Raw genomic sequence first — 19751 nt, forward strand, 5'->3', positions numbered from 1 at the left:
TTTAACAAAAAGTTAAAAAAGTTAGGAAATGCCAGAAGTGCAATTTGAATTCTGGCATTTTCTAAATTTTAAGTGCTTGACTTGGCAACCTTAATATAGGAGTGTGTGTTTCCATGTAATTTCCTTAGTTTCTTAAAAAGCAAACGGAAAAAACAGATTCTATCATGTGGAAGCATACTGACTCCCATGTGGGTCATCAGCAAGATTAGAACCTTTAGATTCACAGCACCAACCTCTGTGACTTGACCTATCTGAGAAGCAGGATATTATTGTCCATTTGGACCATCCTCTGGAGGAGGAAGAGACTCATTTTTCTAGTGGATTTCACTGCTAATTACTGACAGCAGAGGAATGTTGAGACTTGATACTATTTTGTTCATCTCCAGGTTCTGGAGGGGAGTGTGTCTAGTGATTATAGGCTGTTCCGCCCCATCCCCACAGCCTGTTCCTGTTCCCCTTTGCTCCCACCCTTTGGCTCCTGTTGCTGCCTCTTTTGGCTCTTCTTTCCACCTCCCAACTGCTGTCCCGCTTTGTTCCTATCCCCCAACCCAGCTTCTGTGCCTCAGCCTCCCCATCCCCTCTGATCTCTATCGCTCCCATCTCCCTTCACCCATTTGCATTCGAGTCAGATTGCTTTCTCCCTGTTATCCATCTGAGTGGCTAGCACAACAGCAACTTTCCTGAAGTCAGGAAGAACAATTTCAGGCAAAGTCCTACTCAGCTTTTGCAGTCCTGGGATGGTGCATGCACAGTCACTGTGGGGATGGTGCACGAGCAGCCAGTCATCACGCGGGAGCTGTGTGCAGCTTACATATGTTCAGTGCAGATAAACTCTTTGGAGAATAATGCCATCAACCTCTTACAAACCTCTCCTGAGCATGTGCAAAACTGCAACATTTTCAGAGGCTTATAACTTGGCCAACATATGCTGCTTGGTGAAAATCAGTCTCTCATCGACATCACGGTGACCCCACTGCCAAATATCATGTCCCTGCTTCTCACCATATGACAGAGAATATAGGTTTTAAACATAGGCAAACTCATCCATATTTCCATATCTCATTCACAAATGGCTAACACCTTTATGCTGAAATTAAACACCAATAATAACAGCAGCAGCAACTGCCTGAGCTAGACACCCGGCATGGAAAAATGTATGCCCTAAATTTAACAAAGTTATAAGCAGCTGAAAATAGGGTCTTTTTATGGAAAGTGACAGGCAACCTTAATGCTGGTAGTATTGCCTATGGTTATCTATAGTAAAACGTGTTTTCCTGAATTATGGAAGGGACTGTACAGCTTATTTTTCTGGCTGAACATTCTTCCCTTTATCTAGGGATTTATAATTGTCTGTATTAGTTCCTTTTTCTTATTGTAGTATGATATAGAAGCTATAAAAGGGAGGGCAGTAGTATCTTTTCCCTTCCATTTGCAAAGGAGTTATTTTATTTTTTACATCAACTTTGACAGTTTTAAAAAACACAAGGTAAGAAAAAAAATGAACTAGCAACTTTAAGATGTTAAAATGTCTCTGTATTGTTAATGACTGTACTAGATCTCTGTTATTTTGTTATGCAGGGACAGTGAATGGCTCTTACTTCCCCATACACTTCCTGAAGGTTTCCTTAAATATTGTTTTTATTTATTTTTTTTTAAAAAGTATCCTCCATGTGCACAGTACTAATTATGAGTCTGATTTGGGGCAGACATTTAAAAATTACTTCCTTCAGCCTTGCCAACACAAATAAATTTCATAGAACAAGTAGAATACGATTCCACCTACACAGCAAGCCAAGTATTCGCCCCTCTCCCTCCCCCACATTCTTGCTAGCTTACCATGCCTTTTTCTTTTGCTGTTCTCGACGCTGGATAATTTTTAGAATGGCTTCTTCTTCGTAGGTATGGCCACAGACTTTATTTCGAACTGGCTTCTGCATTTCCACCTGCAATCAATATGACTGTATTTAACAGAACTAATGATCAACTTGAATACATTCTCAGACCTGTCGTGGGATGTTGCTAACAGCCCCAGTTAGAGCTGACTGGTAAAAGGAAATCAACTACTTGAAAAAAAAAAAAAAAAACAAGAAAAAACAACCTAATTTTTGAAAAAAAAAATCATCCCAAGACAGGACAAAAAGACAAAAAACGCAATGTTTTTGGTGGGAACGGATTTACAGAAAAATTCTGCATTCTGTTTGAAAATGAAATTGGCAAGGACCTTCTAGATGGGCAGCTGTCATTTTGATTTTCCCAATGGAAAATTTTGGATTTTGCAAAAAAGAGCATTTTTCAAACAGAAAATCATTCTGACAGAAAATTCCCAACTATCTTGCACCCCACTGTATAGAACACAGGTTGTAGGTATCGCCCTTCCTTCTCTCTAGCTATTATTACAATCAAGTTTAACTTTCACAACTATCCAGGCCCCCATATGTTAGACAGGTGTTATCATGTGGAAGCAATACTGTCCTCTGGCAACAAAATATAATTAAACTCCAAGCCCCACACATGAAAGTCTCTTGCTTAAAGCAGCAGGAAGTCCCGTGGTCCATATGCTGTACTACTCAAATTACAGGATCAGGCCCCACATGGTAAACTGCATTATTCCTGTGAGGTTTTATTTCAGCAGCATGACCCAATTATGATCATATTAGCAACTGCCATTATCTGGTCTCTAAAAAATCAATATACATATATAGCTAACAAGTATGTTATGTAGGTAGGAATGTGAATAGGATTATAATGGCTATGAAGATGCAGGGAAGTAATTAAAGATGGGAAATATGTATCTACTACAGTCGTAGTAATAGCATACCTGTGTGATAGGACAAGTAAAGTTCATCTGACTCTGAGTCACTGCTATATCTTCATCTATTTGTTCAATGGACTCATTTGCATCAGTACCTGACTGGAGACCAACTACAATGAGAAAAGACAAATTATTGATTTTCATCTTGCTTTTAATATCTAGTCATCATTAAAAAAAATCAGCATGTGTCAGGTACAGGTCAGGTACAGTGGTAACTGAGATGCCACAGTTTTTCCCTGGAAAAGGAAACAATTGTAATAACTGTGTGGTATCTGCTAGGAAATGTTGATTTTTAAATGGTGACCACTATAGACATGATTTTTAGATAATATCAAAAGAGGGAAATGGAAGCCTGATTCAGCAAAATCCTACATGGTGGTGGGATTTGTTACTTCTATTAAAAAATCTCTGCAGTTACCAAATCAGAGACACAAATTCTGTTCTTGCCCCAAAGTAAATCCAGAATAACACTGCTGACTTTAGTGGAGATTTGCAGGTTTTCACTGGTGTAAATGAAAGTAGAATGCGGTCTAGGTTTTCTCCATGAGCCAAAACAATCCTTACAAAACTATAAAAAAAAAAACCCACCAACCATTTTATTTAACCCTGTATCAGTGACAGGGAACCTCTACTAAGTTATGTGAAGAAGAACCCATTTTCTTAAATTGATATGGATTTTCAAAGTTCAATTTGAACAGTTACCATATGTAATTGCACATAAGCTGACTTGTGTCTAGGCAGGCCCTTTTATTTGCCATTTATATAATGATTAAAAGTCCCTGACCCACATATGAGATGAGCAGACCTATAAAAAAAATCAATCAATCACATCTAAGTTCTTTTGGACTTGGACTGTCCCTTTGTTAAGTTTTTATGCTACCTAGAGGCCGGTGCCCCATTGTGCTAAGTGCTATTGCAATACAAATAATGATAATAAAGAACTATTTATAATAGTTTCTGGAGGTGTATCTCCCCACATGCAATTAATATTATTAAAAGATATTGTAAGAGTGGGGTAAGTAAACAGCATCTAAGAAAAAAAACAACCAATAGAATTTTAGCATACTTTGGATAAACCACCCACAGATTTGTTGCTGTTGCTCTGGATTATGGAAGGGGAGAGGGAAAATAGGTTTTTCCACTCAAGGTACGTCCTGTAGAGATTACGTAGGAGAATATGCACATAGGTCTTTGCAGTCTCAGTCACACACAGACTTTGAATTAGTACCATGCCCTAAGGCAGACGTTTTAAACTACAGACTGAATCCTGCAAATTCTTACTAACGTGAACAGTTTCTTTCACATCAAGGGATTCCTCATGTTACTAAGTGCAATGTGAATAAAGGTTTGCAAGGCCTATGCTAATAAATTTGAATTTGCTATGTGAAGAAGGAATAGAAATGCTGGGCCATGCATACTTCTGTAAACCATATTAAATGTTTTCCTCATGAATTAGGACTGCACGAATAAAATACTGATTGTTCTAGTAGATGCAGCCGTGTGTTCCACATAGGTGTGTGTGTGCACTGGAGCCAGAGAAATTTACCTAGTGCTACCTGTAGAGGGGCGGCACTTGTTCCTAATGGCCGTAGACCCTCCCCTGGCTACATGAAGCCCCAACCCTCCTTCAGTTCTGTCTTACTGCCTATGGCCGGAGTCGGAGCACCGCGTGGTCTCAACCTCACAAGTAAACATCATCTAAGAATTTTTCTCAGTTTTTTCTCTTGTGTATAGTTAGTAGTACCTGTAGGGTTAGCTAGAGTAGTGTTAGTTTAGTAGTTTGTTTCTCTCAGTGATGCTTTCACTGCGGTTTAAATGTGATCATCCGGGTGGGGAGTGATCCCCAACCAGAATCCCCACACATGGTGCTTGCTCTGTCTCAGCAAGGCCCATGTCAAGGAGCATTGTGCGATGTGCAGATTGTTTAAGAAATGGACTCAAGTGGCTTGAGACCTTTGCCTGAAGCGGCACCTACTCAAACAGGCCAGGTGACCTGCTTCGGTGCTGAGAACCTCATTGGGTTGGAGATCGTCCTTGGGTTCCAAGAGCACAGCTGCTTCAGATTCCAGCGCGGGTGCCTCTCTGAAGAAATGGAGGAGCCGTTTGCCGACGACTGCACCAAGGACAAAGGTTGCATAAGACCAATCGAGACCGCTCAGGGTGACTCTTCTGCCTCTCCCAGGAAAAGCATGGGCTTGTAGAGATGGGGTGCCGGTACCCGGGATGGCAAGGGTACTTCTAACCCTTGCCCGGTACCTAGTAGGGAGGTTAGAAACCCTCCACTTTTGACTCCGGTTCCAGCCTCCAGGCATCCATTGAATTCTGTACCGATGAGGGAGATGCCAGTACCAAGCGTTTCCACATTGGTGACATACCAGGCAGCTACAGACCTCCTCTACCTTTTGGTCCCAACCTCTCCCTTGGACCAGGACTTTGCCAGGGCTGTGTCAACTATAGCCCCTTTGATTGAACGAGCTGGTGAACACTCAGGCCAGTTGGCACTGCACCCCAATGTTCCCCTTCCACAGGTTGTGGAAGTAGGGCTGGTACCGGGAACTTACTCGGCACAACTACAGTCAGAACCACAAAGGCTTCCGTGGAGGCTTTTGCCACCCTTGAGGTCAGTACCATCAGACACCCTGGTACTGCTGTTCACTTCAGGACCATGACAGATTTTGGCACCGGCATGCTCGGTACCAGCGGTACCACTTCCCTCAGCAGTGCCACTTCCTGCCTTGTTCTGGGCGATGGACAAGTCAGACTGCCTGCTCCCTCCCTCTGGTCTTGCTCTGCCCTTATCTCTGGGATCCCGAGGCTCTTCTGCATCTGAGTCCGGGTTGCCATTATCCTGTTCTCCATCATCCGACCAGCATTGAGGGCTGCTAATGGACTGTTACAGATACCAGGATTGGCGTGCATCTCATGGTTGGGACGGAGGTCTCTAGCCCAGCACCTTCTAGCCACCAATGCCTTATCCATGACGGTGACCTCCATGGAGTCTGTGGAATGCTCCCGCTCTTCATCTCACTCAAAAAGGCAAGATAACTGGCCAGGTCTGTGGTGGTACTGTCAATCTGCTACAGGCCCAGGCACTGATAGTCCTTCTCCATGCAGAGCCTCCAGCGTCCGCCCATCCAGATCCATCAACCCTGGGGCAGGATACAGCTCTGGCTCAATTAAGGGCCTCATCTTCATCTCTGGACAATGCTGTGCAGCCTGGCTCATCCTCCCCTTCAGTACTGGAAGATTTTAAGGCATACCGAGACCTTTTGCAGCAGGTAGCTTCTTCCCTTGGGAACACCCACAAATTGGTGGACATTTTACGGCTATCTTCCCCTGGGAGAGTCACTCTCCCTATCAACACTGGGCTCCTTGAACCATCTGAAGCCTCTGGAGCACACTGGCTTCACATTGTGCGGCTAAGCACATGGAGAAGCACTATTGTGTTCCCATGCAGGGATTTGTGGGGTTTTACTCCCATCTGACCCAGAATCCCCTAGACGTAAGTGTGAACGATAGAGTCCAGCAGAAATGTTTAAGTCTGGCCCAAGGATAGGGACATCATGGACAGGAAGTTTTACACCTCCTCTTCCGTGCAGTTGTGAACTGCTAACCAACAAGTCTTGCTATCCAAGTAAGATTTTGTTAATTGGACAGCTATGTCAAAGTTTGCAGACCAGCTAGCCTGAGGCCTTGTGGGAGGAATTTTGGGCATTTGTCCCTGAAGGCTGCTTGATAGCTAAGATGTCCTTGCAGTCTGCGCTTGATTTTGACACCTCAACCAGTGTGGTGGCCTCTGTGATCACTAAGGGAAGAGCATCCTGGCTCCAGAATTCAGATAGTGCACCAATGTCCAGCAAGCCATTGAAGATTTGCCCTTCAATACTGCACTCCTTCAAGGACTCAAGGGCTACCCTGCAGTTGGTGGGGGCGTACATGCCGACAACGCAGAAGTGCCACTACGGCATCCAGCAGCAGCACTGTCATCTGCAGTGCACGTTTGGCCAGCCTTTCCTTCCTCCAAGGCAATGGAACTGCCCCAGAAAGACTGATAGATGCCATAGGAGAAAGCAGGCGGGCTTGGGGTTCAGCTAATCCATGCGCCTTCCTCATCGCCTTTCAAGTACCCATTTTGACTCCTTGGTCCACAGCACTGTTCCAGTCGTTGCTCCTCTCTCCTCATCCCCCTGCTTTGGGGACAGGCTGGCCTGCTTTCACAATACTTGGGTCTCAATCACTACAGACAGCTGGGTCCAAAGCATGGTTAGATCACATTATGCCATCCGGTTCCTCCCTCCCCATCCCTCTTCAGGGATCCCTCTCATGAGATACTGCTTTGGGAGTGGAGGAGGAGGTTCCACCAGAATACCGGGGTCATGACTTCTGGTACCCAATCCAAGTGAGGAGTAAGACTCATCCTCGACCTTCACGGCGTCAACAAATATATCAGGTACATGAGGTTCCAAATGTTCACTTATTAACTATCCTCCCAGTGTTGTCTCAGAATGACTGGTTTGCTGCTCTGGACCTTCAGCAGCATCTCCATACCTTAGATGTCAGGCAATGTCAGGCCTTTTATCTGGACAGGACTAAACCGTTTCATGCTTCGCCTCATTTGTTTGTGTCATATGCAGACCGCATGCAGGGTCAAACGGTCTCTTTGCAGATGATCTCCAAATGGAGAACATCCTGCATCAAGATAGCATATGAAATAGCCTCAGCTGCACCCCCTTGGCGGGGCCTGACCTCATTCTATGAGGGTGCAAGCTACATCCATAGCATTCCTCAGTGACGCTTCCATATTGGACATCTGCAGGGCTGCTATATGGTCGCCAGTACATACGTTCCTGAACCATTATGCCATAACTCCATTTCCATGGCAGATGCAAGCTTTGGTAGAACGGTCCTGCAGTCCTTGTTTAGGTAGACTCCAAGCCCCACCTCTTGGGGGGGTACTGCTTGTGAGCCACCTAAGTGGAAGACCCTGCTGCATCTACTCAGGTACAGGTGTTCAGTGGGAAGGAACTGAGAGAGGGGCAGGGCGGCGCTGCAATATGTAGCCGGGGGGAGGAAGAGGTTATTGTCATGAAGTCCGAGCACCATCTCTCCATGGATACTGCTAGGCAAATTTCTCTGGCTCCGGTGTGCTGGGCGTGCACACACTTAAGTGGAATACTTGTCTGCATCACATCTCAAAGAGCCACTGTTACAGGAAGTAATAATTTCATCTAATCTTTGCCATTGTTGCTGAACTTCAAAGGTTGACAGAAGCAACTAAAATATATACATATATTTTACTTTTAGTGCTCTAAGTTATTGCATTTAAGAACCTTTCTGAGGTTAAACTTTTTCACATCCTGGCTCTCATCACTACTAAAATCTGTTAGGAGTCTCTCATTTGTAATACACATAATATCTTGTTATCAGCAATAAGCTAATCAGCTAATTAGTGCCCACTATTGTATTAAAAATGTGTTCCCATCATGCCCGAAGGTAACTGTTTTCGGTAACATGCTATCATGAATTTTGCCACCGCATGTCTGTTTTTGATTTACTCAATTTTCATTCAAAGCTGACACTTTATATTTCAATTTCTCATTTTATCTCATTTTAACTGACAAATTTATTAGAGCATAAGCTTTCGTGAGCTACAGCTCACTTCACGAAAGCTTATGCTCTAATAAATTTGTTAGTCTCTAAGGTGCCACAAGTACTCCTTTTCTTTTTACAGATACAGACTAAACAAGGTTGCTACTCTGAAACCTGGAAAATCTGAGGAGATCAGATTCCTCCATTTTAATTACCAAACAAATTCAAATAAACAGGCCTGTGGAAAATAAACCTTCCTGATAATTACAATCCAGACCATTTAACTGGAAACAGTAGGTCTACATGAAACTGCAACAATTACATGACTACAGAGTAGAAGTCTCAGATATGCCACAGAAAGGACAAAGGAACACAAAGATTAAAAAGTTAATTTGAGGGAAAAACATGACACCAGCCACAAGAAACTACACTACGAATAAATCTGAGAAGTGGATCTTTAGTACTTTGCTCTGCTCCTATTGTTCAAGCCACCCTACAGCCGTAAATCTAACTACCCCAAAAAAGTCTAATCCAAACATACACATTTTGAATAAGGAGCTTACAAATATAAAACCTTGCCCAACACATCCCTCAACCCAAATACTTTATAAATCTTGGAACTAATATAACCAAAAATCACCTCCCCACCTTCAACGTACCATCCATCATTGGACCCTTTTAGTCTACACTTGTTTCAAAACTAGAGCCGGTCAAAAGTGTTCCAACCAGAGTATATGTCGGAAAAATCCTGTTTCAACAGAACGAGAATGTTCCCTGGGAATGCGTGGATTCCATCAAAACTTTAGACTGAGACCAGGCAGGAAGCTGACTGATGGGTGGGCTGACAGGAGACCAGCCTAGCTCCCCAGCAAGCAGGCCTATTAGACAGGCCGCGTGACAGCCTAAGACACACCCTGGCTGGCAGGCCCTGAAACAAATTGTTCTGTTTCACCAGAAATTCTGGGATGTTGATATTTCATTCTGATGTAGAATAAAATGAATTGGTAACAATCCAGAATTTCCCCCTAAATGGAAATTCTCTTTTCTGGGCAGCTCTATTCCAAAAAAGTAGTCTGAGATAATACTGCCAGGCATAGCATTGTGATAGTGGTTAAATGCACATGAGTGTTTTGAGTTGTGGAGGTAAATTGTGATTTCAGATGTAGGCTAGATGATTTCACATGTAATGAGGGAGTTTGGCATGGAGGAGGATAGGACGGAAGGTGTGAGACCGTAACTCTTTATTTTCTAAATGTTAAGATCTTGAACACAAGAATGGCTACACAGGGTCAGACCAATGTTCCATCTAGCCCAGTATCCTGTCTACCAACAGTGGCCAGTGCTAGATGCTTCAATGACAATTATTCAGTGATTCATCCCCTGTTGTCCAGTCCCAGCATCCGGCAGTCAAAGGCTTAGGGGCACCCAGAGCCCGGGGTTGCATTCCTGACCATCTTGGTTAATTTTTTTTTTTAACTCAGGTATACTTTTGGCCTTCACAATGTCCCTGGGCAATGAGTTCCACAGGTTGAATGTGCGTTGTGCGAAGAAGTACTTCCTTTTGTTTGTTTTAAACCTGTTGCCTATTAATTTCATCAAGTGACCCCTGGTTCTTATGTTATGTGAAGGGGGTAAATAACACTTCTTTGTTCACTTGCTGCACAGCAGTCATGATTTTATAGACCTCTATCCTATTCCCCCTTCGTCGTCTCTTTTCCAAACTGAATAGTCCCAGTTGTTTTGATCTCTCCTTATATGGAAGCTGTTCCGTACTCCTCATCATTTCTGTTGTCCTTTGTTGGTGCTGTGATTGTTTAAATGTCAATGATGCAGCAACATGCAGCATACTGATATAGGTAAAAGGGTGGTAGGAAGAGGAGGGGCCCCACTGGGACAAAACACTGGGCTACCCAGTGCAACAGAGGAATCAACCCCTTCTTCCCTTTCAGCCAAAGGAAGCTGAGGAGGCCCCCAACCCCAGGAAAAACAACCCCCCTTCAGAAAGAGGCAGTATCCCCACACCATCCTGGGAGACCCCATTCACTACAGAAGGGTCACTTAATGGGAAAGGGCCCCAGCAAAACTCACCAGCCAGTTGCGGTGGGGGTACCCCCATAATGGCTCCCTTGCTCTCAGGACACTCCTCTTGTTCACTTCTCACCTCTAGATCAGAGGATGTTTCGCTCCTCTGTTCTTGGGCCTCTCCACCAGTTGTCACAGGCAACGGTGGGGGCAACATGGTCAAAGCAGGCCCCAGAAATGGTGCAACCTCAAACCAAGGGCTCAACATCCTCCCTGTGGTCAGCTGCAAAGCCTGAAATGCCACTGCCCTCAGAGCCTCCAGCCAGGCCTCCCTGGGCCCACCAGAGACCAGAACAGGGTAACCAGATGGCCCAGCCATTGCCACTGCCATGCCCACTGCTCCAGGCACCACCCGGGCCCTTGCTGTGGCTACTGTTGCTGACAATGCAGCCAATGCTCCAGGAGCTGCCTGTGCCCCGGTGGCTATGGCCACTGCCATGACTGGCACTGCAGCCACGCTGTGACCATGACTCCAACTCCATTTTCGTCTTTGGCCACTAACCTGTGGCCTAACCATGCCCTCCTGTAGCTGGGCATTGCCCTTGCCCACAAAGACCCTTTTAATCCCGCCTCCTTTGATAGAAAGGTGGACTTGGCCAATAGGAACCATCACAGGCTTGAAAATGACTTAACCAATAGGGGCCCTCACAAGTTTCATATGGCTAAACAGGAGATGGGGAAGAGAAATACCTGTCCAAGCTCAACCCACCGCTGACACCTCCTCTACTAGTCTGGGGTGGGGCTGCATTATTTTTCCATGCCTGGAGTACTATAGTTCTCTGTCTAGTTGGGTACTTACATAGCCCACACCACTGTAATACCTGAGTGCTTGTAAAAATATCAACCATTTGTAGAAATAATCATAATAATAATAATACCTAGCCCTTTCACCACTTTGCAAGGATGGTGGTGTCAGTTTTATTAACCCCCATTTTATGGATGGGGAAACTGGGGCCCTGGGGGGGGTAATGACTTATCCAAGGTCACCAAGCAAACCAGCAGGAGAGCCAGGAGTAGAACCTAGAGCATGGGAGATCCATTCATGTGCCCTATCCACTAGCCACACTGACCCCCCACATAGACACCAAATGAATTCTTAGAATGTGCATCAATTCCAGGCCAAAAGAAACTGATGCAACAGGGAAACTAGTGTGTTTTGGTAATTGCATAATAGCCAGTTCCCTGTTTCATGAAAATGTCATGGATTGGAATATCTTGAAGAACAGGGCAATTTTTCTTCTTGAGGCATTTTTTTTTAAATGGTGCTAAAATGCATGGGAAATGGAAAGAAATGTTCACTTAATGTCATATTGAAACAAGTTAGGAAATAAACCTTCTGGCTCATTCAAAAAAAAAAAAGAAAAAAGAAAAAAGAGGAACTTAGCAGTTTTAAGACATGGCATTGCTCAATCTTAAAACTGCAAACTTTTCATTTAGGTTAAGACCAGAGCTGTGATTCTGCCTCCATCTGTGTAATACTGCATTGTGGTTATATTAAGCTTGTGCAAATTGAACAAAACCTTCACTATAGTCATCTTTATTAGGCTGTTTCCAGAAAGAAATACAAATCAACACTCTCACCAGTTTATATAGTGACCTTCACAACAATGTCACAGGGGGTATGCAGCTAGACATATCAGCACCACTCAGGAACAGCTGAATGTACAGTACTGTTTTTTTAACCTTCTCTTTACATCCCAAAACAGATTAGGCACCCTGAATAACAGTAGGTAGAAAACTCTAGAGCTAAAACCCAGAGTTAAAAATGCACATAGACTATTATTGCAGCAAGATGCTGATTCTGATCCTAATGGTTAACTTTAAATCTGCCTAAAACAACTTATTTAAGATCTCTCTCTTTTTCTTAAACTGCACATTCTCCCTCCCCAATGGTTCGGTAAAAAGTTAACATTTCTATAGTTGCCACCTGCATTGCAACACTGCCATTTTGGTCTTCACAGAATCACAGAATTGGAAGGGACCTCAGGAGGTCTTCTAGTCCAACCCCATGCTCAAAGCAGACCAATCCCCAATTTTTGCTCCAGATCCCTAAATGGCCCCCTTAAGGATTGAACTCACAAGCCTGGGGTTTAGCAGGCCAATGCTCAAATCACTGAGCTATCCCTCCCCTACCAGTCTCTGCAGGTGCAGGGCAAGTTGACTGTGCTTGAGTGTTTCTGTGGAGCCTACGATTTGGCTCAAGTAAGGTTCAATACTAGGCCTAGTCTTGCAAAATCTCAAGGCCCTCCTATACCAGTTCTCCTACTCTCCAGACTGCAGGATTAAAAAAGGGGAGAGTAATGAGTGGAGAAAGAGCTTGATCCTTCACAGAAAAGGTGCAGAGCATTGTGTGTGCATACGAGCACAGGCAAGAACTGATGAGCAAGAAAGGGGTGCAGGGGAAGCTAATGCTGCATTAATCAGAGATCAGCTGTAGTTACTCCTGCGTAGAAATAGAATTAAAACCAAAAAGGGGAACACATTGCTAAATCCCATGGGATTTTGAGCAGTCCCAATCATGCCAATGAGCCTGCTAGCGATGTGCTCCCATTTTACTCTAACTTCTGTAGTGTGCAGGAGTAAAATTGCAGCTACTTTTTTGTTAATGCACCACTGTATTCCCTTGCACTCCCTGCCCGAGTCATCAGTTCTTGCTTGTGCTTATACACACTGAGAGTGAACTAAAAAAAAGGAAAGAAAAGGCCACACCCTCCAATGTATCAGCATTTCACAACAGGTGGCCCAGTGCTGATATCAAGTGAGGCATGACTGGCTTGTCAACACTCCTTCCAAATCAGTAACCAAGGCACCAAAATAAAGTCTTACAACCCAGTATTGAGGCTAGGTCAATAAGGCGTCAGTGTCACTGGGCCTCCCTGGTTTGTACAGGTAACTGAGATTCACCCATTTGGTATGCGATCAATGAAGAGCTCATGCAAAATGTGGAGGGATAGAGCTACAAATTAAAGACGCACTACATCTGGGGGTGGGGGTGTCCCTAAGGGTGATACTGAATGAAGCTGAGCTAGCCACACACCTAATTCCAGTGCTTAACTATCCGTATAATTAGAAAGTTTTTTCTAATTTCTAACCTAAATCTCCCTTCCTGCAGATTTAAACTGATTACTTCTCAAGCTACTTGCAGTGGACATGGACAACAATTGATCACAGTCCTCTTTATTAACAGCCCTTAACATATTTGAAGACTGTTATCAGATTCCCCACCCCCCTCAGTCTTTGTGCAAGATTAAATGTACCCAGGTTTTTTAACCTTTCTTCATAGGTGAGTTTCTATAAACCTTTGATCATTTTTTGTTGCTCTCCTCTGGAAATTCTCCAGTTTGTCCACATCTTTTTTTAAAGTGTGGGGCGCAAAACTGGACACAGTACTCCAGCTGAGGCCTCACTAGTGTCGAATAGAGTCAAACTTTCCGTGTCTTACATACCAGAGGCACCGACTTCTCAGTTCCCAAGGGGTGCTTGACTCCCACTCCACCCCTTTCTCCAAGCTCCCACCCTGCCTCTTCCTGCCTCCTGCTCTGCCCCATTCTGCCCCCTTCCGCCTCCTCTTCCTACTCCTCCCTCTCCCCCTCAGTACCTCCTGAACACTGCTGAACAGCTGATCATGGTGAGTGGGAGTCACTGGGAGGGAGGGGGAGGAGCTGATCGGCAGGGTGCATCAGCGAGCTGGAGATGCTGGGTGGGAGAGGAAGGAGCTGATCAGCAAGGCTACCAGTGGCTGCTGAGCACCCACTATTTTTTTTTCCATGGGTGCTGCAGCCCCAGAGCACCCACAGAGTCGGTGCCTGGGTTACATACAATACTTCGTTTATGCACCTCAGAATGATATTAACCTTTTTTTTGCAACTGACTCACATTTTTGGCTCATGTTCAGTTTATGATCCAGTATAACCCCCAGATCTTTTCTGCAATACTGCTGCCCAGCCAGTTATTCTCTGTTTTTTAGGTGTGTATAATAAATAACAAATGGTTACTTACCTTTCCATATTTGTTGTTCTTCAAGATGTGTTGCACATGTCCACTACACTGTAGGTGTGAGCATGCCTTGTGCACAGCTGTCAGAGATTTTTCTTTCAGCAGTACCTGTCGGGACAGAGTGAGCGCCCTCTGGTGCCTGGTGCTGCTGCACGCAGGTATAAAGGGCTGCACTTCCCCCGATTCCCCTAAGTTCCTTCCTACTGGAAAGACTCCAATAGAGAGGGTGGGGAGAGAGTGGAGAGGCTCTAGAATGTGGAGGGAAGCCCCAAGGGATATGGACGTGGGACCAAGCTATGCACAGGAAATTGGTGCTTAGAGTGCTGAGGCTCTGGCTGGTATCATAGTGGGAAGGCACCCCACTGGGGCTGCTGGATATGCTTGGGTGAAGACACATTTGATCTGATCTTGGGAGTCTGATGAGGAGTCCACTTCCTCAAACCCATGGTGGAGCAGACCCCATCGGTACCAGGGAGACCATCTCTGAGTCTGGAGATGGCAGTACAGGTGAGATCATCACTGGCTTCCCTCTAGAGGGAACCCTACAGAGAGAAGCCGCAACTGGTACCAAATGGTGCTCTGGGACTGATGCTGGGACCATGCATTTCCAATCCTGGTACCAGGCAAGATTCATGAACAGTGGGGGAAGCTGGCACCAACAGGTTAAGCAACTCTATGGCTGCCTCAAAAGCCTTGGATGTAGATGGCACTGGAAAGACTCCTGAGACTACAGTATCAAAGGGTTCACGAGTCCTTGAGGGACTGGTATCAGTGGACTCTTCTTGGGCTCTGGTGTCAGCAGTTTCTCCTGGTTTACGGACTGCATCTGGGGCTGCCTCTTCCTTGAGAGCACCTCCAAGTGCTTGACTCTGCTCAGTGGCTTCACCATAGACTTTGAAGGCTCCGGTACTGAGTCCTTTGGAGACCTACATTGTCTCTTCCTAGGTACCGGCGATGAGGATCTGCTTCTGGACTCAGTCAGAACAGGTATAGTGCTCCTAACTGACTCGGACATGCTTGGTACCTTTCCATTGGTGGGTAAAGCACAGACTCCATAGGCAGGTACTTGAGTCTGGCAGCCCTGTCCTTTTTCAATTGGAGTTTGAACACTGTACAAATGCAACATTTGTCACTCATGTGCACCTGTACCAGACACTTAAGGCAGCTGGGATATGGGTCGCTCACTGGCATAGACTTGTTACATAAGTTACAGGCCTTGAAGCCAGGAGAACGAGTCATTAATCCAGTACTGAGCGCAGTACCCAACTAGGAACCCCACTCTACAAATGCACTATCCTAAATTTATCCTTATACAGTAACTCCTCGCTTAACGTTGTAGTTATGTTCCTGAAAAATGCGACTTTAAGCGAAACGGTGTTAAGCAAATCCAATTTCCCGATAAGAATTAATGCAAATGTGGGGGGGGTTAGGTTCCAGGGAAAAATTTTTCACCAGACAAAAAACGACATATTTTATATATATATACATACACACACACACACAGAGTATACGTTTTAAACAAACAATTTAATACAGTACACAGCAATGATGATTGTGAAGCTTGGTTGAGGTGGTGAAGTCTGAGGGTGGGATATTTCCCAGGGAATGCCTTACTGCTAAATGATGAACTAGCTTTTGGCTGAGCCCTCAAGGGTTAACACATTGTTGTTAATGTAGCCTCACACTCTACAAAGGTGCAGGAATGGAGGGAGGGGAGACAGCATGGCAGACAGAGACACACACCCTGTCTGTGGGAGAGAGAGAGGCGCATTGCCCCTTAAGTATGCTGACCCCACTCTGAAGTACATTGTCTTTTTAAGTTGATCAGGAAGTTGAGACAGCAGCTGCTGCCCCAAGCTCTCTCTGTCTCTCTCCGTCTGTGTCCCTACCCTGCTCTATATGGAGAAGGGGTAAGCGGGTGCAGGAGCAGGGGGGAGGGGAGCACCCTGACATTAGCCCCCCTTTTCCCCCCTCCCCTCCCCCACCCAGCACAGCAAGCAGGAGGCTCTGGAGAGCAGCTCCAAGGCAGAGAGCAGGGGCAGCACATGGCAGTGGGGGGAGGGACAGCTGAACTGCCGGCAATAGCCTGCTGGGCAGCTGCTGCACAGGGAACTTAGGGGGGCTGCCGGCCCACCCTGGTTCCAAACCCCCACCAGCTGGCTCCAACGGGCTACTCTTCCTGAAAGCAGTGGACAAAGCAGGTGGCTGCCAAATGACGTTATAAGGGAGCATTGCACAACTTTAAACAAGCATGTCCCCTAATTGATCAGCAACATAACAACGAAACAACGTTAACCCGGACGACTTTAAGTGAGGAGTTACTGTATCTAAATATGTGCAAACACACTACACTAGACTAAAAACTAACTCTAAGGGTATTACATACGCTAAAAGAGGGAAGACTCACAGATACAAAAATTGGAGCTCCAACACCCATCACTGGTGGTAGGAAGGAACTGAGAGAGGTTGAGGGCAGTGCAGCCCTTTATACCTGTGTGCAATGGTGTGAGGCATCAGTGGGTGCTCATGCTGCCCTGACAGTTACTCCTAAAGAAAAATCTCCCACAACTGTGCACAAGGCGGGCATACACCTACAGTGGAATAGACAAGTGCAATCACTTGAAGAAGAATAAAAAATTCCAGTGGGAGAGAATGAGTGGGTCTGTAAAATGAGACTAAGGCCTGGTCTACACTGGGGGCGGGGATTGATTTAAGTTACGCAACTTCAGCTACGTGAATAACATAGCTGAAGTCGATGTACTTAGATCTACTCACCGCAGTGTCTTCGACTGCTGACGCTCCCCCGTTGACTCCGCCTCTTGCTCTGGTGGAGTACCGGAGCCAACGGGAAAGTGCTCAGGGGTTGATTTATCGCATCTAGAAATCGACCCCTGCTGGATTGATCGCTGCCTGCCGATCTGGCGGGTAGTATAGACAAGCCCTTAGTCATGTGTCAGTTTTATATATATGGAAAAAATTTCAGTTTAAGATTTCCTCCTGCCAAAGTGCTGTCCTACCAAATGGCTGACAGGGACACACACTCTCTGCCATTACCCACACCTAAAGATGTGAAGAAACACAAAGGAGAATCATTTACAAATAAGAGTTCCCTATGAAGTTGCACCATCTTCAGTTATGCATTCCTGGGTTACTACACTTGGCTTCTGTGTTGCGTAGCATACAGCTTGAAATTGAGAGTCTGATTATCACTGATAATAGTGATTGGGAATGTCAGGAATGAATTGTAGCTGGACTAGGGAAGGAAAACATTTTTTTTTAAGAGGAACTCCAGACCTCTGCCAGCAGGGAGTATTACATCACTCAGAGGTGTTGTAAGAACATGCCAAGCAGTGTGGGAGAAATGCAAGCAGCACTAGCAATCTCAGCTGGTGCTGGGAACTAGAGAGAGGATCACATGGGCAGATTTGTGTGTGTGTATGTGATGTAGCCGGAGGAGGGCCTTCATGGAAGGATGCAAGGAGAAAGGCAGAGTGAGAATGAGTGCAGGACACAGCTAAGGTGATAAGGGGGCAGACATAACAGGGTCAAGGGGAGAATATTGAAACGGGAATAAAGGAAAGAGAAAAAGAGAACTAGAAAAAAAGGTGAAGAGTACTCAAAAAAGAGAAAAATGGGAAAAGAAGAGAAAAGACTGAGACAGAAGCAATAAATAAGATAGAGCAGTTCCATCCTACCAGAAACAGGCTCTCTGTCATTCGTAGGCAGGTGATGTTGCACCAACACAAGCTAACTGACGCACTGGGAAGTGTCCGAATGACCGGGTAGAATCAAATTACCAGAGCTGAAGTAAATACTGGAAACAGTTTACATACCAAGACAAAAGCGGAAGAAGAAACTGTCTTCTGACATTACAATGCTGCCAAGGTTATATTCATTTCCAGAGCAGGATCCCCACATCATCCCTCCTTTCTAGATTTGAGAAACTGCACTTTATAAATTTCTTCTGTTCTGAGACATATCACAGGTTGTTATTACTATTACGATAGTGCCTAAAGGCCTTACGTGAGATCAGGCACCATTGTCCTAGGCAATCAGAACAGACAGTCCCTACCTTCAAGAGCTAGTCTAAATAGAGAGGACAGACAAAGGAAGTATTACCATCCCATTTTTACAGATGGGGAACTGAGGCACAGAGAGAGTGAGGAGCTCAGCACATTTATTGCTGACCTCTTTTGAAAACCTAGCCATAAGTGTCACTATGGGAGTCACTGGATACCAAGCACTTTTGAAAATCTGGCCCCAGATGTAGATGCTGAGCACTTGAGAATAGGGCCCTGAGCTCTGCATGGCTTTTAAATTCCTGTGAATCTGCTGAGGTATTTTCAGTTTGCTGCACCTGAGTGTCACGGATACTTTGCCACAGAATTTCACCCCTGCTTCCTGCCGCAGAGCACACTGGGCCTTGACAGTTGTTTGCTGCCCTCTCAGCCAGAAATGCTTAACACTACAGTGTGGAAAAAAAATGAGGCACTTGAGTTGTAAAATAGGTAGGGAATGAAGGGAGAAGAAAAGAGATCTTCTACTTCACTGCCCAAAAATATGTTTTCTGTGAAAAAAATTCAATATATCACAAATGAGCAGATGAAAGCAAATGTACTAGTCACCTGACATCCCACTCGCTTCACAGATCTGAGTGCATTTATCATCCTATCACAAATTCTCCTCAGATGACATCTGATTTTTTTTTTATTTTTATCATTACTTTACACTCTTTTCAGAACTGCTTTATTTGAATCATTTCCTGGATGCCCAACCTTCATTACCAGGCATGATTTTAGCACTTAGGCTGCTGATCCACCTCACCATTCCTCACACTCATGTTACTGGTCCTTGCAATCCACTTACATATTAGCACCCTCCTTGCTCTTCTTTCTATTTTACCTAATTCTTTTCTCACAGCCCGAAGGCCTTACACATTTAATATTCCTCATCCTACTTTAGGGTCCGATTCTGTCACCATTTTTCATGTTGAGTAGTACCTACTCTTGAGTAGTCATTGATTTCAAGTGCAACTACTCACGGAGTAAGGTACTACTCAGTGTAAGTAAGGGTAACAGATACAGGCCCTTAGTTTTCATGATATTTCCCTTCCATGCAATCCAAAATACCCTTATTCTTCCTCTTCTGCCTCTCTGATCATTTCTCATCTTTCTGGAATTCAGTGGCTTTCTGTGTTTTACAACATCAGTGTAAAATTCTCTTCTTCAAGGCCCTACATAATTTCATCTTCTTCCCACATCTTTGATCCCTG

The 19751-nt window shown here is 44.9% G+C and overlaps 1 protein-coding gene across 1 annotated transcript in view; it reads right to left on the minus strand.

Moving 5' to 3' along the window:
• Positions 1–19751, minus strand: part of NSMCE2 (NSE2 SUMO ligase component of SMC5/6 complex) — a 187717-nt gene that overhangs the window by 3101 nt on the left and 164865 nt on the right. Inside the window, 2 exon segments of the mRNA XM_073330157.2 lie at positions 1837–1943; positions 2819–2922. Coding sequence (XP_073186258.2) covers positions 1837–1943; positions 2819–2922 — 211 coding nt within the window.

Source organism: Lepidochelys kempii, chromosome 2, assembly GCF_965140285.1.
Source record: "Lepidochelys kempii isolate rLepKem1 chromosome 2, rLepKem1.hap1, whole genome shotgun sequence".
NCBI classification, from domain to species: Eukaryota; Metazoa; Chordata; order Testudines; family Cheloniidae; genus Lepidochelys; species Lepidochelys kempii.